Source organism: Furipterus horrens, unplaced genomic scaffold (genome assembly GCF_987537825.1).
Source record: "Furipterus horrens unplaced genomic scaffold, mFurHor1.1.pri manual_scaffold_4, whole genome shotgun sequence".
NCBI lineage: Eukaryota > Metazoa > Chordata > Mammalia > Chiroptera > Furipteridae > Furipterus > Furipterus horrens.
The window spans coordinates 85,856,653-85,879,528 of NW_028327174.1; the positions used below are offsets into that span (position 1 = coordinate 85,856,653).

The 22,876-nt window shown below is 41.8% G+C and overlaps 1 protein-coding gene across 1 annotated transcript; it reads left to right on the plus strand.

Moving 5' to 3' along the window:
* The first annotated feature begins 12,029 nt into the window (after positions 1-12,029).
* On the plus strand, positions 12,030-16,763 carry GJB2 (gap junction protein beta 2). Its single transcript, XM_090275683.1, has 2 exons — positions 12,030-12,227; positions 15,448-16,763. Exon 2 carries the CDS (start codon positions 15,467-15,469, stop codon positions 16,145-16,147), a length of 681 nt encoding a protein of 226 aa, XP_090131809.1. The 5' UTR covers positions 12,030-12,227; positions 15,448-15,466; the 3' UTR covers positions 16,148-16,763.
* Positions 16,764-22,876: the final 6,113 nt, after the last annotated feature.

A 22,876-nucleotide genomic window follows, 5' to 3' on the forward strand; every position in this document is an offset into this window, starting at 1 on the left:
TACTGGTTTGTACAGTCAGAAGTAATGAGGCTTTACTGTCCCTGGTGCTGGAATCATGAACTTTGTGGTCTAGTCTGGTGCTGGAAGTGCTCCCCGGGTGTCTCTCTCGACTTTTTAAAAAGTTTAACTGCCCTTTCTTCTGGCATGCCGCCACCACCACTGCTGCCACCGCCACACTGTGTCCTCTCCACCCCAGCTCTGCTCCTTCTACCTGTCTGGATGAGTATTTCTTCTTTATATTGTTGTTTGTTGGACTTCCATGCAGCTCAATTTTCTGGAACTTCTGGTTGTCTCTAGTTTTGAGGTAGTTGTATTTCTTCTTAGTTGTAGAGGGAGATGTAGCGTGTCTATCTAGGCCTCCGCCTTTAAAATACTGTGGTATTTTAAATTGTAGTTAGCACTAAGCTATAAGTAATTATTTCTTTGTGTGTTGTTACCCTTACTAATCTCTTATTAACTTAGTTTGTAAGTTAATAACTTGAGACAGTCTCTCCTGACTGGTTATCAATGTTCAGAAGATGGAAGACATATTCATGAGAAAATTGACTGTTTCTGCTTGAACTTCAGCCTTAAAATATACCAATGAAGGGTCTGTATTCCATTCACAGAAAGGGATTCCCAACTCTGGATTCAGCACTAAGACCAAAGAGATGTGCCAGCCTGCTTACCAGATCCTTGAACTTGAAATTCTGTCATATTGTGCCTCCTTCCTGTACACCATAGTTGTAATCCCAGCAAAGGTGGAAGCCCCTCAGCTGAAGTTAACATTAATAGGGTCAACATCTTAAGTCTCCTCTCAAATACATTTGTCAAAATAGTGCTCAGCCCAGTTATGAAATTGTAATGACCAAATTAATATAGACTACAGACTGTAATTTTCCAAACCTGCTGGCTCAGGCTCTCTGGTCCCACAGCCAAGAACCCATATTTTTAACAGACTTCTGATTCGGTTTTTATACAACCAGCCTTGTCCCATTGTGCAGGCAAACTTTTTGATCTCAGTGTGCCCAAGAATCGCCTGGTAAAGCCATTCAGGATGCTCATCCCAGGGCCCACTCTGGAGGATCTAACTCAGTCAGCTTAGGAGTGGGGGAAGCTAGGAATTTTCTCCCATTAGCCTCACACTGGCCTTCAGGAACAGATACATGGCATTTCAAGCAGGCTCCTTGAAAACAGCTGTATCTCTGTGAAATATTTCCACTCTGGAAATGCATCTCTGTAAAAGTGTATCACATTCAGTCACAGAAGATAAAAAATGGTTGTGTAAACACTGTACGTTAATTCACTCTCTTCAGCCCCTATGGACTCAAGACATGAGTTTGTCCTTTCAGCAACTTGCCCTGTATGGGGAAGGGGTGGGCTCAGTCAATCACACCCTCTCTCCCTGTGGTGGTCCTGTTTGTCCAGCCCTTTGCCTCTATTGTCCACAAAGGACCACCTCCGTGGTCAGTCAGCCTGGTCTCCAAGGCTTCAGATAACCGGTTTTCTTTACACCCCTCAGTCACCCATCACTCTCCTCACCAAAACAAAAAAACAAAAAAACCTTAAAGACTTCTGATAAATTCCTTTCAGGATCTGCTTTCTGTCTTTATCCTACTTAGCTTATCGATCTCTGCTTCCTTTGGTGCCACAGGTCTCACTCCTTTTCCTGCCAGCTCCTTTGCTTTGTTTTTCTGTGGCTATCTTTTTTCTCCCTTCTTTCACAATGTTCTCCCTTATCTTCTCTGATACAGACAAAAGGTCAGGAGCCAAGCCCATCACAAGGTGAGGACCCAGTGTCCCCATTTGCTCTGTGCCAGAGTGGCTGTGCCTCCTGGACTGACAGAGCCACCATCACAGATACAAGGCAAGACCAGGGCAGAGTGCAATTATTTCAGTGAAGGGAGCTGTCCCAATTCCACCTTCCCTCTGTGGATGGAAGTAGGTAGATTTCTGGCTCCAGGTTTTTCTTCTTCCAACTCCTTAAATAGAAGACTCTAATTTCTCTAGTGTCTACTGCAAGCCAGGTGCTAGGCTGGACATTGTACTTGGTAGGCATGCTGACCCCTATCTTTCAGAAGAGAAAATAAACTCAAAGAAAAGAACAAAGCCTCAAATTTAGATATCACTGACCTTCTCTGCCCTGTCACACTGCCTCAGAGTGATGGGGAGAGGGAAGGGCACGGACACCAAGCTTCGGGTCTTCTTGCCAGCATTTTCCAAGAAGCTGCTCCATTTTCTACTCTCAGACACTACACCCCAGGGCCTGTACCCAGTAGAAAAAAGGTGGGAGGAAAGTAAACAAAGACAAAACTAAAAGTGTCATGCATGGTTGACATGAAAAAAAGCAGTGGCCTATTATGTTAGTAACATAACCACTATATAAAAATGATGCTCAAAATTATATCATTAAAAGTTGAAAGCACCAACATGTACAATAGTTGAAAGTACAATGATATTTTGTTGAGAATTATTATATTGGAAGTGGGAAAGGAAAACTTTAGGCCCTACTAATGTGTTGCCAAATGTTAAAGTCACCTGGACAAATCCTTTAAATCTCTAAGTCTCTTAACATTAAAATTATATATATATATTTTCACTGCTTTTAGAGAGAGAGGAAGGAAGAGAGGAAGAGAGAAACAGAAACATGGATGTGAGAGAGAAATCAATTAGTTGCCTCCGTACTAGCTCAAACCAAGAATTGAACCCACAGCCTTTCAGTTAGGGGATGACATTCCAACCAACTGAGCCACACCAGCCAGGGAGAATATATATATTCTTAAAAAGTCTTTTGTAAGCACTGAAGAGATGGGTATCAAGTATATCCTTCTCTCTCTTCTTTTTGTTTTCTATATTACTATGTCTTATATTTCTATGTGACTAAAATCCCAAAATTATCTTTTTTTTTTTTTTTTACTTGTTAGAAGGTTTTCCAAAACATCTGGAGGAAGAGGTTACTATCTCTAACCCAGGGTTCAGGAAACTCCCACCAACCCCATACTTCTTTCTCTCATCTTAGTTTCCCCTCTTTTGCTACTAACAAATATGGTGTTTTTATCTGTTTTTAAAATAATTTTGCTAGGAAGTTTATGGACTGAATTATGTCCCCCTCCAAATTCATATATTGAAGCCCTAACTCTCAACATGATATTTGGAGATGGGGCATCTGCGAGGTAATTAGGTTTAGATGAGGTCATGGGGGTGGGGCCCTCATGATGAAATTAGTGCCCTTTAAAAAAGAGACACCAGAAAGCTTGTTGTCTCCACCATCTGAGGACACAACAAGAAGGTGGCCACCTGTGAGTCAGGAAGAGAGTCCTCACCAGAACCCAACCATGATCCTGGACCCTGAATTAAACCTCCACTCTCCAGAATTGTGAGAAAATAAATGTTTAAACTATTCAGTCTACAGTATTTTTTTATCACTACCCAAAATGATGCAAATAAGAAATGTATAAATTTAATTAATATTTTCAAAGAACTAAGCTTTGATCTTATTTCATTTCTCTATTGTTTATTTTCCATGTCATTTATTTCTTATCTTTATTATTTCCTTCCTATACATAGTTTCATTTTCTTCAAGCTTCTTAAGGTAGAAGTATAGATAATCAATTTTAAAGCTTTCTTCTTTTTCTAGTATATACACTTAAAGTGAAAATTTACTTTTTAGCAATGCTTCAGGTGAATCTTGCAAATTTTGATATTTCTGTTTTTCTTCCCATTTATTTTAAATGTCTCTTACAGTTCTTTTTCTTTTACCCATTGGTTATTTGTTGTTTAGTTTACAAGTATTTGGGTCGATGTCTTCTTCATGAAAGGACCCTTTTGCCACTTGATATGTCTCTTCAATTATGATAATCTTGTTTGGAAGTATACTTAGTCTAGCTTTCTTATGATTTGGGCTTGAATAGTATGTATTTTTTCCTACCCTTTTACCTTTCAACCTACCTGTGAGTCTCCTCCTATTAATTATTTCCTCCTGATTCTGGGTCTCATTCTCCTGTTTCCTCATACATCTTGTAATGTTTTACTCAGTGCTGAATATTGCATATGAGAGAATCACCAGGGCTGTTTTGTTTGTTTTTGTTTTTTTCCAGTGGGTGCAAGTCTTTTTCCCTGAAAGGTGGCTAGAATGAGGGCTTAGTCATTCATATTTCATCAAGAATCAATTTGACCTGAGACCATCAGTAGTGTTAATAAAATTGAGTGTGCCATTGCTATCATTTTTCTTTCATTTCTGACATATTCTTTGTCTCCTCAATTTGGCCACCTCCCTGTTTTTTTTCTGTGTATTAGGTAAAGCTGCTTTTATTCCCCGTCTTAGTAGCATGGACTATGTAGAAAAGGCACCTGTAAATTGTGTGGGGCAGAGCCTTAGGTAATTGCCAGGACAGGGCAAACTGCTTCATTGCTTTGTGGCTCTGTGTGTTGAGGGGGAGGACGCAGAAAGGGGACAATGCTGCTGCCTGGCTTCTGGAGGTTTGCCCAGCATTCGCCCCATTTCCAGTCACTTCAATCACTTCCCCTATGTGACTGGCTCCCTTCCAGCTATTGCCCTGAGAGTGAAACCCAGAGTGGGTGGGTCTGTGTATGTTCTAAGTCTGTGCAGGCCCTTTAAGAAGTGAAAACCCAGAAGTTTCTACGGCTACCCCAACCCCCCTGGTTTTTACAGCCAGAGGTAATGGGGATTTATTTTCCCAGTGCCAGAACCCTGGGCCGTACAGTCTGGCCTGGAGCTGGGATGGCTCGCTCCCAAGGTATCCCTGCCAATTTTTATCCACCTCATGTGGATGTGGGACCATTCTTTCTGCTGGTGCCATCTCTGCACCACACCACCTCTCTGCCCATCTCTATGACTTGGCCCCTCCTACCCATCTGGATGAATGTGGCTTCTTTAAATCCTTGGTTATTGGACTTCCATACAGCTAGATTTTCTGATGGTTCTCTGTGTTATTAGTTTTGAGATCTGGTTGTAATTCTTCCTTTGGTTGCATGAGGAGGTGAAGCATATCTACCTCTATCTTGACTGGAAGTTCCTACCTCTGCTATCTAGGAGAAACAAGGAAATTCCACTTTGCCCTTCAGCCCAACTTCAGTTTCCTACACCCCACATAGAGTAGCTTATCTTTTTTATCTTGTCAGTGCTTGAATTAGGAGGAGGTTGAGAAACAGCCATCATGTAGTTTTGGCTCACCTTGTCTTCACCTCCAGCACCACTTCAAAATTCAAGCACTGTGAAATTGTGCAATTCTCTGTTTTTCAGCCTTGCCTACAATGCCACTTTTGCAGTAAAATTGTAGGCAGGATGATAGTGATTGTTGAGCCAAACAATTTATTTTTATGTTTGAGGTATTTTAAAATTCCAACCTATTTGGCAACCCACACCATTATTAAGATCTTGACTGATTCTTCCTCAACTCTATAAAGTCTCTTCATTTATAGGAGGCCTGCTTTTCAACCTTCCCAGGCACTTCCCCAGATATGAAAGCAGCCATGGCTCTCTGATCACTATTGCTTCCTGTAATTCAGTTCATTGAAGTTTACTCTGTCCACTGTTCCTTAATAATTGCCTTAGAAAAGTATGATTTTTCTTTTTAGCAGGGTTTTTGTTATTGATACCTTATGAATAATGGTAGTTTGCATTATATTCCTAAGTGGAAACAGAAGCCATAGTGTTGTTTGTAATAGCAAAAGTTTTGAAACAACCCAAAGGGCTATCAATAAATAATTTTTAATTAAATTACATAATTATATAAAGGAATACTATAAACTATGTGAAAGATGAGGATGATCCTTATTTATTTGTATAAAGAGTTTCCCAGGTATATTAAGTGAGTAAAGCAAAGTGTAGACAATGTGTAAAATGCTTTGCTATTTCAGTAAAAGAGGAAAGAAAAATCATCTATAGTCATATAGATTTGAGTCACATATAGATTCATATCACATTCATATATACAAAGAAATTCTTAAAAGACACAAAGAAAATTAGTAGAAGTGGTCACCTCATTTAGAAAAATTTCTTGGTTCTTTAGACTCAGTTTCCACATTTATAGAATGGGATGAAAAATACTTTTCTCATAGAGTTATGCAATTAAATAAACACAGAGAATTTGGCACATTTCAAGATATCAAGTAATGGTGGATAAATAATTAACCAATGACCATTGCATTGGATTATATCTAGAGATGCCTTCATTTATTTTATGTGTTTTTGTGTGTCAGTTACACAATCTAAATTAGTCATTCAAATATGTTACTTCTACAACAGTCTGTTTTTTTCCTTTGGTAAATTGTAAGTAAGGACTGTGTCTTTCCAAAGCCTATTGACCTAATAATCTAGCATGTAATATCATATAGCCTGTAAGAAAAAAATGAATGTTTCCCACGAGATGGTGATTAAAAAGGTAATACCACAATCCTCCGCAATGACACATACTATCTCCACTAATGTTGCACAATATGTACAGCAGCCCCCATATCACAAAAAAAGAATAGTCCAAATTCATCACTTATTTATTTCAAAGACAATAAGGAAACATAAAGGGCATTATGTTTACTGCCTCCTCTTTCCCAAAGCACAATAGTCCAATCCAAATTTTTTACTTTAAAAGTCTCCATGTGGTTCTTTAAATACATAATCCATTAAGTCCTGGCTAGGTGTCTTATTTGGTTGGAGCATTGTCCTGTACACCAAAATGTCATGGGTTTGATCCTCAATCAAGGCACATACCTAGGTTACGGGTTCAATTCCCAATTGGGGTGTGTATGGGAGACAATAGATCAATGTTTCCCTCTCACATTGATGTCTCTCTCTCTCCCTTCCTCCCTCTCTAAAATCAATAAACATATCCTCAGGTGAGAATTTTTTAAAAATGGCTGATCCATGACTCTTGAGCATACTAGACATCAAAGCATTTTATATGTGTGTGTATATATATTAGGCAAATAACATTTATTAAAGTAGTAAAAGACCTAATCAAATGTTGCTATTGCTTCTCATACACCCCATGAACCCAACATCCTGAGATCAAAGAGGAGCACTGGGGAATGGAAGTCTAAGAGAAGAAGGGCCTTCTCTGCTGCGAACTAAGGTTCTTAAGCAGCCCAACCACCAATAAATCCCACCAGCTTGGAGTTTCTTGGATCACTGGGCTGTGAACTCAAAAAAGGCACAGCAGAGCAAGGGGTTGTTCTTAGAGCCTCGATGTCTGTCCTCTCAGAGCAGCACCATTTCACCTAAGGCCACTGTGTTATGTCTGTTGCCCTGAGAATGGAATACAAAAGGGGATTTCTGACCTTTTTTGAGGGAGATAAAAGGGGAAAGTACATTTTACATTGGGTTCAGTGCACAGGTACGTATGAAAACACATACACGAAACAAACATTTCATGTAACATTACTTAACCCTTACTAGGAGCAATGCTTTCTGACATTTTCTATCTTATTCTATCTCATTTAATTTTGGGAGAAAATGGATAGAAATTTATGTCCTATCCTACTAATGAAGTTGAAACAAGCAACCCTAGAAGAAAAGATCATCCATTGTTATTCCACTATCCTCCCACGATGTGCATTTTACAAAAACAAGTCTGCCCAGTGCCATCTACTGTAACCTCTGGGTATTGCAAGTGCCTTTTAAAAATCTTCCTGGCAGAGATTTTTTTTTTTTTAAGGGTAAGATTAAATCAGAGAAGTCTCCACATCAAAATGTGTTTTTTTCCCCCAAAGTAGAAACAGCTCTGAAACAATTTAAGAAGAAGTTTAGATGAATAGCTAACACACAAACCCAGTTCTAAATTCTAGGGACTTCATATCCAAGTCAGGGAACATCAATCTGACCTTGTAATCTGTGGTTTCCAGAGAGTGACAAATTTAAATTCAGGACATTCTAGACTAGCACATTACGAAAAGCTGCGGTAGTCTATCAAATCCTGTAACCAAGGAATCATTGTTTTATAGTCCCTTTTCAAACCTATGCCTATAATTTTCATTTACTAAAGCAATTCATAACTTATTCTAAAAGCTCTTCAGTCTGTAATACAAACTAAAATGTAGAAATATATTCTGTTGTTAGTGAAGGATACAGAGTTTCTATTTTGACAGGCCATCATAGCTTATGGAATTTAAATTTTATATTCAATGGAAATGCATTTTCACTTTCAGTTTGCCTAGGCAGTTACAGCTTTGCATTCATTTCTGGCTGAAATGTGCTTTTGACACAAACACATTTCGAGAAACTTTATAATTTCTTCATAGTCTGCTTAAATATTTGTAAAAGAGCATATGCTTATGCTTTAAAGCCAAGGACACGGGCTTAATTTACCCTTGGCTTGCAACTGAGATGTGCCCAGCAACCCAAACTTCCCCAAGATATTTTATTTGTGATACAAGACTAGAAAGTGGAAAATGGAAAGGCTTGCAACAGTTTTAGTAGCAACTCAAAAGGTGGAATTTTTATGAGATGTCTTTAATTTAAAAGTGCAGAGAACTATTAAATTGTGAAAGTCTTTTGTTTTTTGTTTTTCTTTTTAACTATATGGATATAACAAATTTTTTTCCTTAAGTGATTTGACATGAACAATTTTCAGGACCCATAAGTGAGGATGTGAGTCAATTATGCAGAGAGAAATAACAGTGAAATGCTGTTTTCCTGTAATAACTATCACAAAAATAAAAAATGATCACACTTAGGCCACTCCTGCCTTATTAATCACTTGTAAGTTGTTATTAACTACTCAGAGATGCCAGGAGTTCTTTCCATCTTCAGTTTCCCACTGCCATTTTGAGGAGAACTAATTTTTAAATCAATTATTAATATGATTAATAGTTCAACAGCAAAGTCAAGAAGATGGGTGTAAACCAATAGCTAATGATGTTAATAACTAACAGCTAAGAGAGATTCAAAGGACCTAACTTGCTCTAAAACTGCCAAGTGTTAGAATAGGGCCTTCCATTCTCTCACAAGTCTCTTCTTGTCTTGAGACATTTTCTGCTCTCACCTACGTATGATTTGTGAGTCAGAAGCGTAACTAAGACATTTTTTGTGTACATGCAGAGCACCTTTCCTGGAGGAATGCAAAAGCCTGCCTTATTAGGCAGCTGGAAAGCAATCCTTTATTAAATAGGTTAAGAAATAGGATTTGTCTCCCACTGGCTTCTAGAGCCATAGCAGCTTCTTTCTTTTGGGTTTATTTATAAAACAACTGTCAAATCAAAGTACCAAATAGCTTTAACCATTAGCATTTTACCTTATGACCTGACAACTGCATCACTTTAAATATCTGCATGAAAGCTCACTTATAAACACCTGGGATTTACTTACTTGCTACTACACATGTACATGAAAATATTAGTTATATGTACCTCTGACACTCTGAAGTGACAAGGTGTGGCTGTAACAGATCCTTGTCAATTAATTATCAATAGTCACTTGATAAGTGTTCAGTCTTCCCTGGGAATTGAGAGTCCTCTGTCAGCTTCATCCACTACCTATCCAGGAGGCATCAGAGTTGTTTTTTCCTATAAAGCCAAGTCAAAAACTCTTACGTTGTTCAGTACCTACAAGTAAGACCGAGGTTGTGCCCATCACGCAGCTGGCAGCCCTGGACACCTCCGTGTGGGGGTGCTGGGACCGCTGGAAGGAGCACAGGGCAGGGGCTGGTACATTAAAAGATGAAGATGGGTGAAAACAGGGCAACAAAATTAAGGCTTATTCTCAATGTTTACACTTAATAAAATAACGCTTTTAACCAAAACAGTGCACAAATATGATTGTAGTCTTCACAAAATAATTACAAGATTTATAAAAATATTAGTTTGTGCCCTAGCCAGCAGCTCAGTTGTTTGGAGCGTCATCCCATACACCAAAAGGTTGTGGGTTAAATTCTCAGCCAGGGCATGTACCTAGGTTCAGTCCCTGGGTCTGGAGCTTACAGGAGGCAGCCAATCAATGTTCCTCTCACAGTGATGTTTCTGTCTCTTTCTCTCCCTTCCTTTCACTCTAAGATCAATGAGCATATCCTCAGGTGAGGATATACATATATATGTGTTTATATATATATATATATATATATATATATATATGCTGTAATCTGTGTAATTGTGTATCTGTCAAAGCTTATTTGCAGATAACTTCAGATTTCCAAGCTTGAAACCCTTTTTTTCTATCTTTCCTCACCTTTTTCTCCTCTAATCTGAGGACACACACACACACACACAAATATACACATATATATATGAGATCTTCTGCCCTAAAAGAATCCAAATCTGGTTAGGAAGAAAACACCAGCACATACACACAGAAAAAAACCACACACAACAGAGTAAAACCAGGTGCTGAATTGTAGAGCTGTATATCCTAAAATACAGAATGGCTAGGACACACAATTAGCCAATAACACATACTAATTATGCAAATCAGGAGAATAAAGGGAAACGAGGAAAAGGCAGATGAACAGCACCCTGTAATCATGATAAAGACATTAAGGTGAGATTTATCAGTGGAGAAAGTGAGTCAGCTTTCAATCTGCAAGATATCTTCACCAGCTGGCTTCCTACATTGGCTCCTCCCTTCACTCCAACCCACCAGGACTGTAACAGACTCCTGAACAGCCATGCGCCAAATGACTAAAGGGAGGGCCCCACAGCCAGCCCCCCACCGCCCACGGAGCCACCTTTCACAGCATCCGAAGGTGTGCCCAGGCCAGAGTGTCTCCACTCCACCCAGCTTAGCCTTGTCATTTCTAAACAGTCGAATGAGCATATCTTTCAGATGGCCCAAGCAGGGCTGGGCAGCTGTGGGCTTTGTCTCTTCAGGAATAGATACACCCTTAAAAACGAAGACTTAGAGCTGGAAGGAAGGGTGGTGACCATAGGACAAGTCTCAGATGCACCAGTACAAGACCGGATCAAGCTGGCTTTTGATGGGTGCCAGTTTTACAAGGAAAAGTCAAAACCCTCACGCTCATGGTGGCAATGATGGGCCAGATCTGCCCCATCAGGATGAATCATCATCTTTGGTTAACATACAACGGGACCCAAGAGAAGCCCACCGTGAGAGCGAGCCGGCTGCACCTCACTATGGCTGCTCCAAAGCAGGCACAGGGTACCCCCGAGGCCCCGCGTGATGTTTCCAACATGGCCTGCTCATGCAACTTCAGTTCTCCATCCATTTGCTTTGTGAATACCCTCTCTCTGTCATCTGCGTCTCAAGACGTTAAAATACCCAACCAGAAGCCCTAGCACTGAGCCCCCTTTGTGGGGAGTGTGCAGGGGCAGGAGGGTCATAGGCTTCATTTGTCCTTTTATTCCTTTCCTAATAATCTAGGCCTCCTCCACCCCAAATTGAGCCACCCACCTCCTTGAGACTTCTCAACTGTTAAATGAGGAAGCGGGCAGGGCGAGGAGGGGTGAAGTGCGGGTCCAGGACCCTGGGCGAAGCCAGGCTCACCCACCTGCCCGCCTCCAACCCCAGCCCTAGATGTGTTGTTGAAAGTGACCGAATCAAATGGGGAATTCAAGGAGGCGGTTATTGAGCCCGCCTGTGAGGTTTTTGGGGATTGAAAGAAGCCTGGACTTGGCCAGCGCTGGTGACGCCACTTTCTCACCCCCTCTGTCCCCAAGTTCCCAGGAGGGAACCTGCCCTGAGCAACTTCACAGAGACACGGATCCTCGGTGGCCTGAACTTTAATCTTCATATCATTGGGAATGCCTGTTGCTCTCATAATTATTTTTTAAATTAAAGCCGAGCTTCAAATACAATAATAGTACTATTGAAAGAAGCCCAAGAGAAATAACAGTAACAGCAACTATCCTTTGGCCCCACCCCCTAAACTCTGGGGGCTGGCCTGGCCACTGAGGAGGGTCTGGGGCAGGGAGCAGGGAGGGCGGCCTGGGGACACTGGGGGTCCTGGGATCTCCAGGGCTTGGGAGGCTCTAAAGGGAGGCGGGAACCCGTGCGCCCCGCCCAAGCGCTGGGGGCCCCGCGCAGCGAAGAGCCGCCCTCTCCGGGGCTTTCTACGGAGCGCGCGGAGGAGGCGGGGTGTGAGGCGCAGTTAAAAGGCGCCACTGGAGCCGCAGGTGCCGCAGAGCACAGGTGCCGGTGACCTGCTGCCCGGACTCTCTGCCAGGCGGTGGCACCCTGCGCTCAGCGAGCACGGACGTGGCCGGGCCAGGACCACCCAGGACCCGCCAGGACCCACGCGAGTGCCCCCCGCCGCCACCAAAGCCCTCAAGCCCTCTCGCAGCAGGTGAGCATGCCCTACCAGATCGCCCTGGTCACAGCAGTGAGGCTGGCGCCCGACTCTAGGCGTCTCGGGACAGGGGGAGCAGAGGTTACCAGGGAGCGGGGTGAGGAGGAACCGGCGCGAACTGGAGGCCTAGGACGTCCGGGGACTGTGGACCCGGTGGGGTAAGGTCCCCGGGTACGGGCGCTCTGGGACCTGGACGGGGAGACGACCTGGCATGGCCGCGGCTGCGGGATCCGGATCGGATACCCCGGGTGGACTCCGCGCGCGCTAAGGCCCCTGCCATTCCCTGTCCCGGGCAGTCGCGACAGCGGACCTCGGGCAACAGGCTGGTGTCAGGGGAGAACTTGTGGAGAGTGTCTTCCGCCGAGTTCCAAAATTGGAGCCAGTACATTGCGGGGAGGGGATGTGGTGACACCAGCACGGTGACCGATAGGAACCCCCGCGCTGTGGAGGAGGGGGCCGGGGACAGGTAACCCGCATCGCAACTGATGGTCGTCGATACTGTTCCTCGGGTAAGGTCTAATCTGCCACCACCAGGAATGTTTAATTGGCCGAAGGCTGTGATGGAAAGAAAGCTGGGTTCCATTTGTTAAGCAGGAGTACTGCCTGGAGGAGGTAACCATTGCGAGTCAGGACTACCGACCCTGCCAACAGGACACCGTAGCCTGAGCCTGAGACACAGTTTCCTCGCTTCTTTTTCCTGAACAATCTTGAGAGCCTTCGTTTCCAGGTGGCATTTTCCAGCTGAAAGGCTGCATGAGGCTGAGAAACGTTCCTTAGGGCTGTTGCATAAGCCCTTCTGCTCCTGGAGGGAGAGGGACATAAGCCTAATCAGTGCGTGACGCCCAGCCTTCTGACATTTGGACATGTATTACCATTTACTTGGGATTCTGTCGCAGATGTGTGGTGCCAGCCATTTCCCTATTTGACCTTTGAGTCGTTTAAAAATTCACGTGCTAAGTCAGTCATAATTAGACACCCATGAGAGGGGTGGGGTACTCTGTGGAGGCAGCTGGTCAAGGTCTGTCAGGGAAAAAGGAGGGATTGAGAAGTTAAGGGTAAAGAATTGCTTTTGCCTTTTCTGAAACCTATGCCTTCCCTGAAGAACAGAACCCGCCTCCGACAGAGCACAAAACAATGGCAGGCTGGTGTGGGCCGGGTCAGGAAGGGCAGGACAGCAGCTCCCCACCGGTTTCACCCTGCTGGGTTAGTCCATCTTGACCTGTTACCCTATCCCACTTGGGGGTTAAATTTTAATTTGCTCCTTTTCCTGAAAGGATCTACAAACATGGGGTTGCAGCCACAACAACTATATAGAACTCACTGTAGTTTTTTTGGCTGATGGTGATTGGATTGGTTTATGAGTGTGGGGTCCATGTTCAGTACTTTGGAAGAGGACAAAGGCATAATAAGCCCCCTTGACTGCCCCTCAATATTTAGCCACATGTACCATGGACAGCTTATTTCTGCAAATGTCCTGTTCCCACTTAATGCCCATGGAGAACTGGACTGTAATTCCATAAAACAATTTGGTTAGACTATGAATTTTGCTTCTCCTGTCAAACAGGACTAGACTGTGGAACCTTCAGCAGGATGCCCCTAGGAGGACCTCCAGACAGCCTGTATTTAAAGGGTCAGGGCTGAACCCCGACTGAACTGCTGTTTTTTTTTTTTTTTTTTTCCCAATGATGCTTGTCTTTTTCAAGCTAAGTAAGGCTAAATGTTTCTCAAGTACATTTCAAGCTTACACAACTTTTGTGCCCATGACTGCCCTGATCATGGTGGCATCGAATGGCATCAGCCAGACCTTGGTGTCCCCACCTGAGATGAAGCTCAGTGATAAGCCTGCTTAGGAAGTCCGTGGAGGAAACAGGACCCAACTTGCTCAAAATGAGGAGAGCATTATACTTTTAAGAAGAAGGGTACACTGCCAGCATATAAGGGATGGAAAATAGATTGCTCATCAGGATTGTGGGAAAGTGGAATCTTGTCTAGAAGAGGGGCTGATTGAGACAGATGGAGTGTCACTATGAATAAATGGATACAGTTCATATCCTAGGATGAAGAGAAGGCTACTGGCTCATGGCAGATTAATCCACTGGCTTCAAGTCTCTTTTCATTAATATGTACATTACTCCAGCAAACTTTAATTCTGAACTTCAGTATTCAACACAGTGACATCACCTTCTGGGGTGTCACTGGGAATCACTGAGTTAAATTTTCTGTAATTTTTCATAATGTGCCTCCTTAGAAACACTTGTAAATTAAAACCATAGCCCACAACAAAAATGTGCAGTTGCAACACTATATCAAAACAGATAGCCATCAGTTCAGCATGACAGTGAAGACCACCGTCCATACACAGACCATTCATACACAAAAAAATCTCTGAGTGTACTGCCTTTTCGTTATGGACATAAAGTTTCCAACTTGCTCCTTTTCATATCGAAGTAAGACCCTTTGTGAAATTTTAACATGCAGTGCCTCAAATGTGAATTTTACCTTTGGTAACAAACCTTTCACTGCTACATCCAAGTCCATGACAATTCATTGAGATAGTTTAAGAAGAATGGTTCTGCAGGTATGCATGGCCTATTGGCCTTTACAGCAAGGTGGCCAGGCTAGTCTCAGTCCCATTGATAGAGTGAGGTTAAAAAGCAAGTGCAACTTTAACAGTTGAATGCGGCTTGTCCAGGGCTTAGAGTGTCTGCAGAGGGTCAATCAGCACTGATTATGCCTTTATGTTAGGAGACCTTTTGTTTGTGGTGCCCCCCCGCTCCCCCAATTTTTTTTATGGGCTAAAGATTGAGGCCCTGGCTAGGTGGCTCAGTTGGCTAGAGCTTCGTCCCATATACCAAAAGTGTGCAGGTTCAATCATCCCAGGTCAGGGCATGCATAAGAGCAACCAATTAATGTTTCTCACATTGATGGTTTTTTTTCTCTCTCTCAAATCAATAACCATACTGTCAGGTAAGGATTTTATAAAAAAATTGGGTGAATTACTCAGGAGACTAAGCTGCTCTCTTTATTGGGGAAAACATACACAATAAGTTTAAGGTGGTTTGGGAACTATCTTCTTAATCCTATGACAAACTAAATTGGTTTGGTTTTCACCATTTGGGTGAAGCTTCGTAAGAACTGATATTTGCTCAGGAAGAGATTTAAGGGTGCTTACTTACCTAAGACTCAGAGAACTCTCTGTTCATTTTGTCTTTTCCAGTGCGAATTGCCCAGAGAGGATGGATTGGAGCACTTTGCAGACTATTCTGGGGGGTGTCAATAAACACTCCACCAGTATTGGAAAAATCTGGCTCACCGTCCTTTTCATTTTTCGCATCATGATCCTGGTTGTAGCTGCAAAGGAAGTGTGGGGAGATGAGCAGGCTGACTTTGTCTGCAACACTCTGCAGCCTGGGTGCAAAAACGTATGCTATGATCACTACTTCCCAATCTCTCACATCCGGCTCTGGGCCCTTCAGTTGATCTTCGTGTCCACGCCAGCTCTCTTGGTGGCCATGCATGTGGCCTATCGCAGACATGAGAAGAAAAGGAAGTTCATTAAGGGAGAGATAAAGAGTGAATTTAAAGACATTGAAGAGATCAAAAGCCAGAAGGTCCGAATTGAAGGGTCATTGTGGTGGACCTATACCAGCAGCATCTTCTTCCGGGTCGTCTTTGAAGCTGTCTTCATGTACGTCTTCTACATCATGTATGATGGATTCTCCATGCAGCGTTTGGTGAAATGTAATGCCTGGCCTTGTCCCAATACAGTGGACTGCTTTGTTTCCAGGCCCACAGAAAAGACTGTCTTCACAGTGTTCATGATTGCAGTGTCTGGAATTTGCATACTGCTAAATGTCACTGAATTGTGCTATTTGCTAATCAGATATTGTTCTGGAAAGTCAAAAAAACCAGTTTAACACATTACCCAGCTATTAGGTAGAAGACAGCAGGAAAAGGATGAGGCAACCTGTGCTTAGTTGTCAAGGCCAAGTCACCATTATTTCCCCAAGGGTCAAGATTTTTATCTTAAGTGCAACCATTTGAAACTCCCATAGCTCTCATGTGAAATTCCAAATGCTTCTGATGGTGCTCTTCTCTCCTAAAGCTAAACAACAAAGGCTTGATCCTATGCCAATATTGATTTCTTACTCAAATTAGTTACAATAAAACCCTGTGCTGGTAGGGTTATTTGTGCAAAGTAATTTCATATTTTGAAGAATATCAGCAGTTGTTTCTATTTCTTTGAGGAAAGGAGAGAAACACCAGGTCCTAAAGAGGACTCTGAGGAGGGTTAATTGTTCCTCTTAGGGTTCCTTTAGCCATTTTATCCTGAATTAAAGGTAGACATAGAGAATCTTGATTCTTTTATTCCCTTTGGAAGTTCTAGTAACAATGGACAAAGTTAACCTATTACTTCAAACTTTGTCATACTTTTTTTTTTTTAAGTGAACACTTGAAAATATGTTCTTTTGATCTACAAGACATTCTGAAAACCATTATATGTTCCTACTATTTCAAAGGCTCAGATAGTGATATGTAGCCGTAGCCACCGGCAGCCGTCCGTCTCGAGAGACGATGGTGTAGCTTCTTAAGAGTCTGTCTGCACCGCCGAGAATGGCTGTGCAGTCCGACTCGGGAGTAACACGGTATCTGTCTCCTCCCGTGTTGAATCGACATCTTGCGATGACGCTGGAGTGTCCTCTCCAGTGAAGCTGAAGCTACAGAGCATGGGCAGATAGTGATATGTAAATGGTGTATAATTAGGTACTGTCATTGAATTTAAAATGTGGCCTCTCAGTTATGAATAATTTGCAGGGCCACTATATTAACTGTGGTATGTAGTCCACAAAAGTATTATGACCTCCCTCTTGTGAAACCAACTAGACATTCTTAGTGATGCCTTGACAGCCAATTGCCTCATTTCACAACTTTGGTTGTAATTTTGCAGGAGAAATATAGATAATATATCACCAACTGCCACCAACTACAGGCTGGCACAATACACCCTGTCTCCCCTTTCAACATTTGCCTTTCCTATGACTAGTAAAGGGTGGAACACTGATTTAAAGAAGTTGCTTGGGACTATTTTGTTTCCACGGTACAAAACAAAATGGTGGGAGGAGGGTAGTTACTATTTTTAAAGAACAGATGGAAAGACTGAACTCTAAATTATGGTGATTAAAAAATGAGTTTCATCTGCTTCAAAAGTTTGTTTGCTTTCCTCTTCAGCTTCCAAGTTTTTTAAAGTGAAAATAGAATTAAGACTTTTTAAAAAATAGACACTATGGTTTAGATGAATATTTAGCAGTTCTATAGGACACATTGAACCTTAATATCATTATCATGATGCTTGACATGGTTTCCAAAATATGGTACTCAACATTCTTCAATGAGGGTAAACACTTTTCTTTTGCCAAGAATAGCATTATAAAAAACATTTTGTAATAATAATCGCTTTAATTACATGCTTGTATTTAAAATAATTTTGTAATGCCTCATATGTCATTTAAAATATTAAAATATAAATTCATATAATAGTTATTTTAAATGTATTACAGTTTTTAATAGGATAGCAAGTTTTAATGTCATCTATAGCCAATTTTGTATAAGGAGTTTAATATTTTAAGTGTCATAACACCAGAGAGGTAAGTTCTCAGAGTATCGGTTCACCATCCTCGATTCTTCTGCCCAGTTACAGAAAACCTTTTTCCCCCAGAAAGCTTGACAGGGAAGGGAGGGGAAAAAAAGATTTGTGCTGAACCCCATGCTGATCCCAACAGGTTTTTGACAAACACATGCAGTGTGGTGTACAGATTGGATTTGTAGCTTGGAAGATGCTGGGCTGGGTTCATATGACCAATGTGGCTCCTAGAATCATGGAAGTTGACAATTTAAAATAATATTCACGGTGAATGTTGGCTAAGGTGTGAGAAAAATCCTACAAAGTGTCTTTTCTGTAGAATTGTCTTTAGGATTGTCTTTCTGTGTATTTGTATGTAATCAGAGCTGGTCTTAGAAACTCCTTGGTGCCCACTTCCATGGGAAATAAATCCGACCAGTCCCCTTGTGGGTATCCCTCAGGCGCTTTCCCTGATACAGCAGCACCAGCCCTGTCCTCAGTCTAAGGCCTTCAAGACATATTATACATCAATAATTATTAATATTTTTGTGGAAAATCACACTTTTTAAATAAATTTAAAAGGACCCAAACCAGCCAACTTTCATCCAGGTGATAGAAAAGTGGTAAGAACTAGTCCCTGCCTTTCAACGTGTTCTGCACACAGCTGGTTAAAACAGTACATGATTTTTAAATAGGTATGTTCACTCTTACAAGCCATGAAGATTATGACTCTCAAGTTCTTAAAAGACTGGGTCAAATAATTACAGATAACTTCTGACCACTTTTAAGGACTTAAAAGAGATCTGTCCACAGGACTAAAAATTAGAGCTTGAACTCTAAAAATGGTAATCCTGAATATATATTTCAAATCACTAATTTAAAAAGAAAAAGCTCTGTTGCTTGCTTTTAAAGATTCTTCTGAAGGACTCTGTGTCAGGTTAGCCATGTCAAGCCCAGGACCTAATGTAGGCCAGCCCTCCATGCCTCCAGCACTGGCTGAGCATCGCAAGTTTAGGACATGGGTACGGCCCCACTGCTAATTCTGTGCTGTAAACGTTTATTAATAAACTGGGAATCGTCTCAAACAACTCTTCTGTACATGTGCAACCACCAAAAGGTGAATCATAATGGTTATGAGTGGATCAGGGGCTACTCAGGAGGACAAATGCATTCTCCAGGGTGGCCTAGACCTGAGTTGCCAGTCACTGCTCTCACTGACTTAACAGTCAACTGCAGAGCAGCAGGCAATGTGCAAGGGGGTCTGCATTGGGTAGACAGCAGCTCCTTCATTTCTCCAGTCTTCAGTTTGGAACTTCGGGATAAAGTTAATGGCAATCAGATAAAATATTTTATTCAAAAACCCTCTGCCCAGCAAATTGCTAAGTAAAAAATTATTGTCCTGTTTTCCATTGGATAGGTTCCAAGCTGGAAAGATGATGGACGGCATTTTAGATAAGGATGACTCAAGAAAAGCTTGATAAACTGGAAGCTTGAAAAATGCACACTTATAACAAGCCTGAAATAAGTGCAATACAGGGGAGGAGAGACTAGCTGCAGAGATGGGAGAGGAAATGGCTGAGTGCCCATGTAACAGCACAAAAAACTCCGGTGATGACAGCTATGTCACTCTGCAATTACAGAAAAACTAACAGTGTACTACAGAAAGCTTTGGCTCACCTAGTTAGGGTCTCCACATATCTTCCATCCATGGTACCAAATGCTTTTTCTTGCAACCCTCTAGATAGGATTACTCCTATGGAATGGACCAGGGAGGTGAGCTTGGGTGGAGAACGTCATGCTCAAAGGCCATTCATGGATGTTTCCATTGCACAAAAGATGTGGACTGGACTTCTAAAATTCCCCTAGTGCATTTTATTCCTGCGACTTGTAGCCAGCACCATAGAGAGTCCCCATCTTCCCACTACTGATAAAGTTAAGGGTTAAGGAGGTCACCCCTAGTCGTGAGATGCCATTCACTCCATCCCTGAACAGCTCTAATTACTCTTTACTCAGCCAATGTCTATTGAGTGCCAGCAACTAGTAGGCACTGGGACTGTGACAAAGCAAAACCTGTCTTCATGTTGAAGAAGGTAGACTATACATGCATCCCTGTAGACTATATATGCCACAGATGTGCAATGGAGAAAAATAAATTGGCAGAAGGGGATTAGGACTTGTCTGGGCAGTGAAAACTGCGATTTAGTATTGGGTGCTCAAGGAGGTCCTCTCTGCCAAGTTGTCCAGTGAGAGAGAAGGGCCAGACACTAGAATCAAGGGGACAGCAAGAGGAATGAGGCCAAAGAGGGACAGGCAGTACAGATGGACTCAGGATAGCTGTGCTGAAATGTCCAGCACCTGTTCTGCTTCCTAGAGAGCCTGAATACCTCTATTTTCCACTGAGAACCTTAAAGAACTGGGAAAAGACCCTAGTTCTGACACAGCATGAGTACTCATGTGGTCTGAGCTTGAGGTAGCTTTCTATCAGCCTCATCACCACTCCTCATTTTCCGTTAAAAGGCCACCAATGTATGTAAGTATGTAATAATAGATTTGATATGTAAACACATTTGCACTGAAAAGTAAATACAGAAGCATATAAGAGTGGAAATGCCATTTTTCATCCCTGCTCTGAAATGTCAGCATGAACATCCCAGTGTCTATCCTTCCAGTCTTTCCTGTGCCATCACAGGTACTTACACACATATGCACACTCACACAGAACCATTTTGGCTTGCATTCTCACATAATTTTTTTCCTGTGGCAGTTTCTCATTTAGTAAAATGCTTTGGAGATCTTTCTAACCAGTATGTATAGCTCTAACTTGCTCTCTTTAACAGAGGTACAATATTCCAGAGAATGTCTGAGTGGTACACTATGTAACCATCTCCTCATCAGTGAACAGTTAGTTACATTGTCTTCAGTTTTCACAGAGTTTCACCCTCCCTCTCTTCCAATCAAACTAGATTTGCCCTTTATCCTGCATGTTCCAGGACATTTTCCAACCTAATTCTGGGCTTTATGTTTCCCTGAATTTCATTGCTGATTTGGGCTGATCCCTCTAGCCCACCCAGATATTTCTGTGCCCCAAATTCAATCCACTAGCAATTCCTTCCAACTTGATGTCATCTGTCAGTTAAAACAACCTGCTTCCTCTCTAGTCACTGAAGCCAATAAAAATGCTGATAATAGAATGCCATCAAGGATTGCCTTTGAGCACCCGTGCATTCAACATGGTGTGAATTCCAGTTTTGAGGATAAATAACTGCAACTAGTTCACAAGTTTTCATCACAAACCCAGAGTCCAGATTAGAACCCACAATGATGGTGAGCCACTCACTGGCTGCTGCCGCCTGCTGTCAACAAGGGTCACTGCAGGGCGCTGCCTCCTTCCAGGCCCCTGGGGCTCCCTCAGGATGGTAGGGCCAGCCAGCACCAGCCTCCTTAGGACATCCTGCACCTGCACAGGCACACTCCCCTGCATAAAACCTCACCACTTCCATTGCTCTGGAGTCTGTGTTTCCAATTTGTAGTTTCTCAGCCATTGTTGCTTTATTAGGATAACCATGAAAATGAAAAACAAAAACACACATAAACATATACTACTTCCTCTCATATGTGGTATAACGAGCAATATTGGCCAACTGCTATAATCTCATGATTTTAGTTAGTGGCTGGTCACAGGTCCTTAGGAGGTTCTTCCTCGGGTTTCTATAAGTACTCTGTCACCTGGATTTTGGAATTTCACCATCTAGCCCTATGAATGCCAAGGTCTGATGATTTCTCAGTCATCACTCATCTGTAGGGTGATCACTTAGTTTAAAAAGTGTTTTAAATCATCATCTCATTATTAACGCAACAACTCTTTAAAGATTCAGTGTTATTTGGCTTTACTTCTATTGTTTGGTAGGGGTGGGGTGGCGGGGGAATCACCTAATATATTCTATTCAAATTTTTCAGGCTCCTTATTTATTGTGATATCTACTTTTCCAACCCAAAAATATAGGTTTAGGGCAATTTTGAATCACAATAACTCAAGAAAGCATGACTTTTCCCATTTTCCCTATTTTTTCAAAAAGAGAGATTTCATTCAATGTGAACAGATATCTGCACACCCATATTCACAGCATTATTAATCACAATGGCTAAAGGTGGAAACAACGCAGGTGTCCATTGATGAATAAAGGAATAGACAAAATGTGGTCTATATGTACAATGGAATATTATTCAACCTTAAAAAAGGAAGGGAATTGTGTCATGTGCTACAACACAGATAAACCTTGAGGACATTGTACTCAGTGAAATAACCTAGTCAAAAAAGGACCGACACTGTATGATTCCACTTATATGAGGCAGAGCAGTTAGATTCATAGAGACAGAAAGCAGATGGTGGTGTTGGGGATGGGGGAGGATGGAGAATTAGTTTTTAACGCCTACAATTTCAGTTTGGGAAAATAAAAAGTTCTGGAAATGGACACAATCATGTGAATGTACTTGAAAATGTACATTTACAATTAGTTAATATGATAAATTTTATGTTATGTACATTTACCATAATTTTTATAGTGAAAAAAAAAAAAAAGAAAACTCTTTTCTCAACATTGAAAGATGCTGACTGATCCCAAACATGTTAAAAAGTATTCTGGACTCAAGCACACATCAAACACTGTTAATGTCTCTATCCTTTTTTATTAGGACTATAATGCACCAAAATAAATTCCTAAGCCTATATATATTGACCATAAACATTAAACTAATCGGGCAAGTCTGAGCACACAGCTGTCTTTCTCTGCCCCATGAAAGAGTCATGTTCAAGTCTGGTCAAGTCATTTAGATAAGAAGTATTTAGGAAATCACTTTGCCTCAAATCTGGTTCCACCTTAGAAGAGATCTTTTCTAATCTCAGAAATATTTAGTGTTCTCTGTAGCCCATATCAGGTAGGAAAAAGAAAAATAAGGACGCACACTTCTCTGTGTAGCCCCAAACCATGCTATCCCCTGTATATTACCCTAAACCCACTTAGTGTAA

Excerpts from the sequence above, each read along its gene's own strand:
- GJB2 (XM_090275683.1), top strand. The coding sequence starts at position 15,467 with ATGGATTGGAGCACTTTGCAGACTATTCTGGGGGGTGTCAATAAACAC.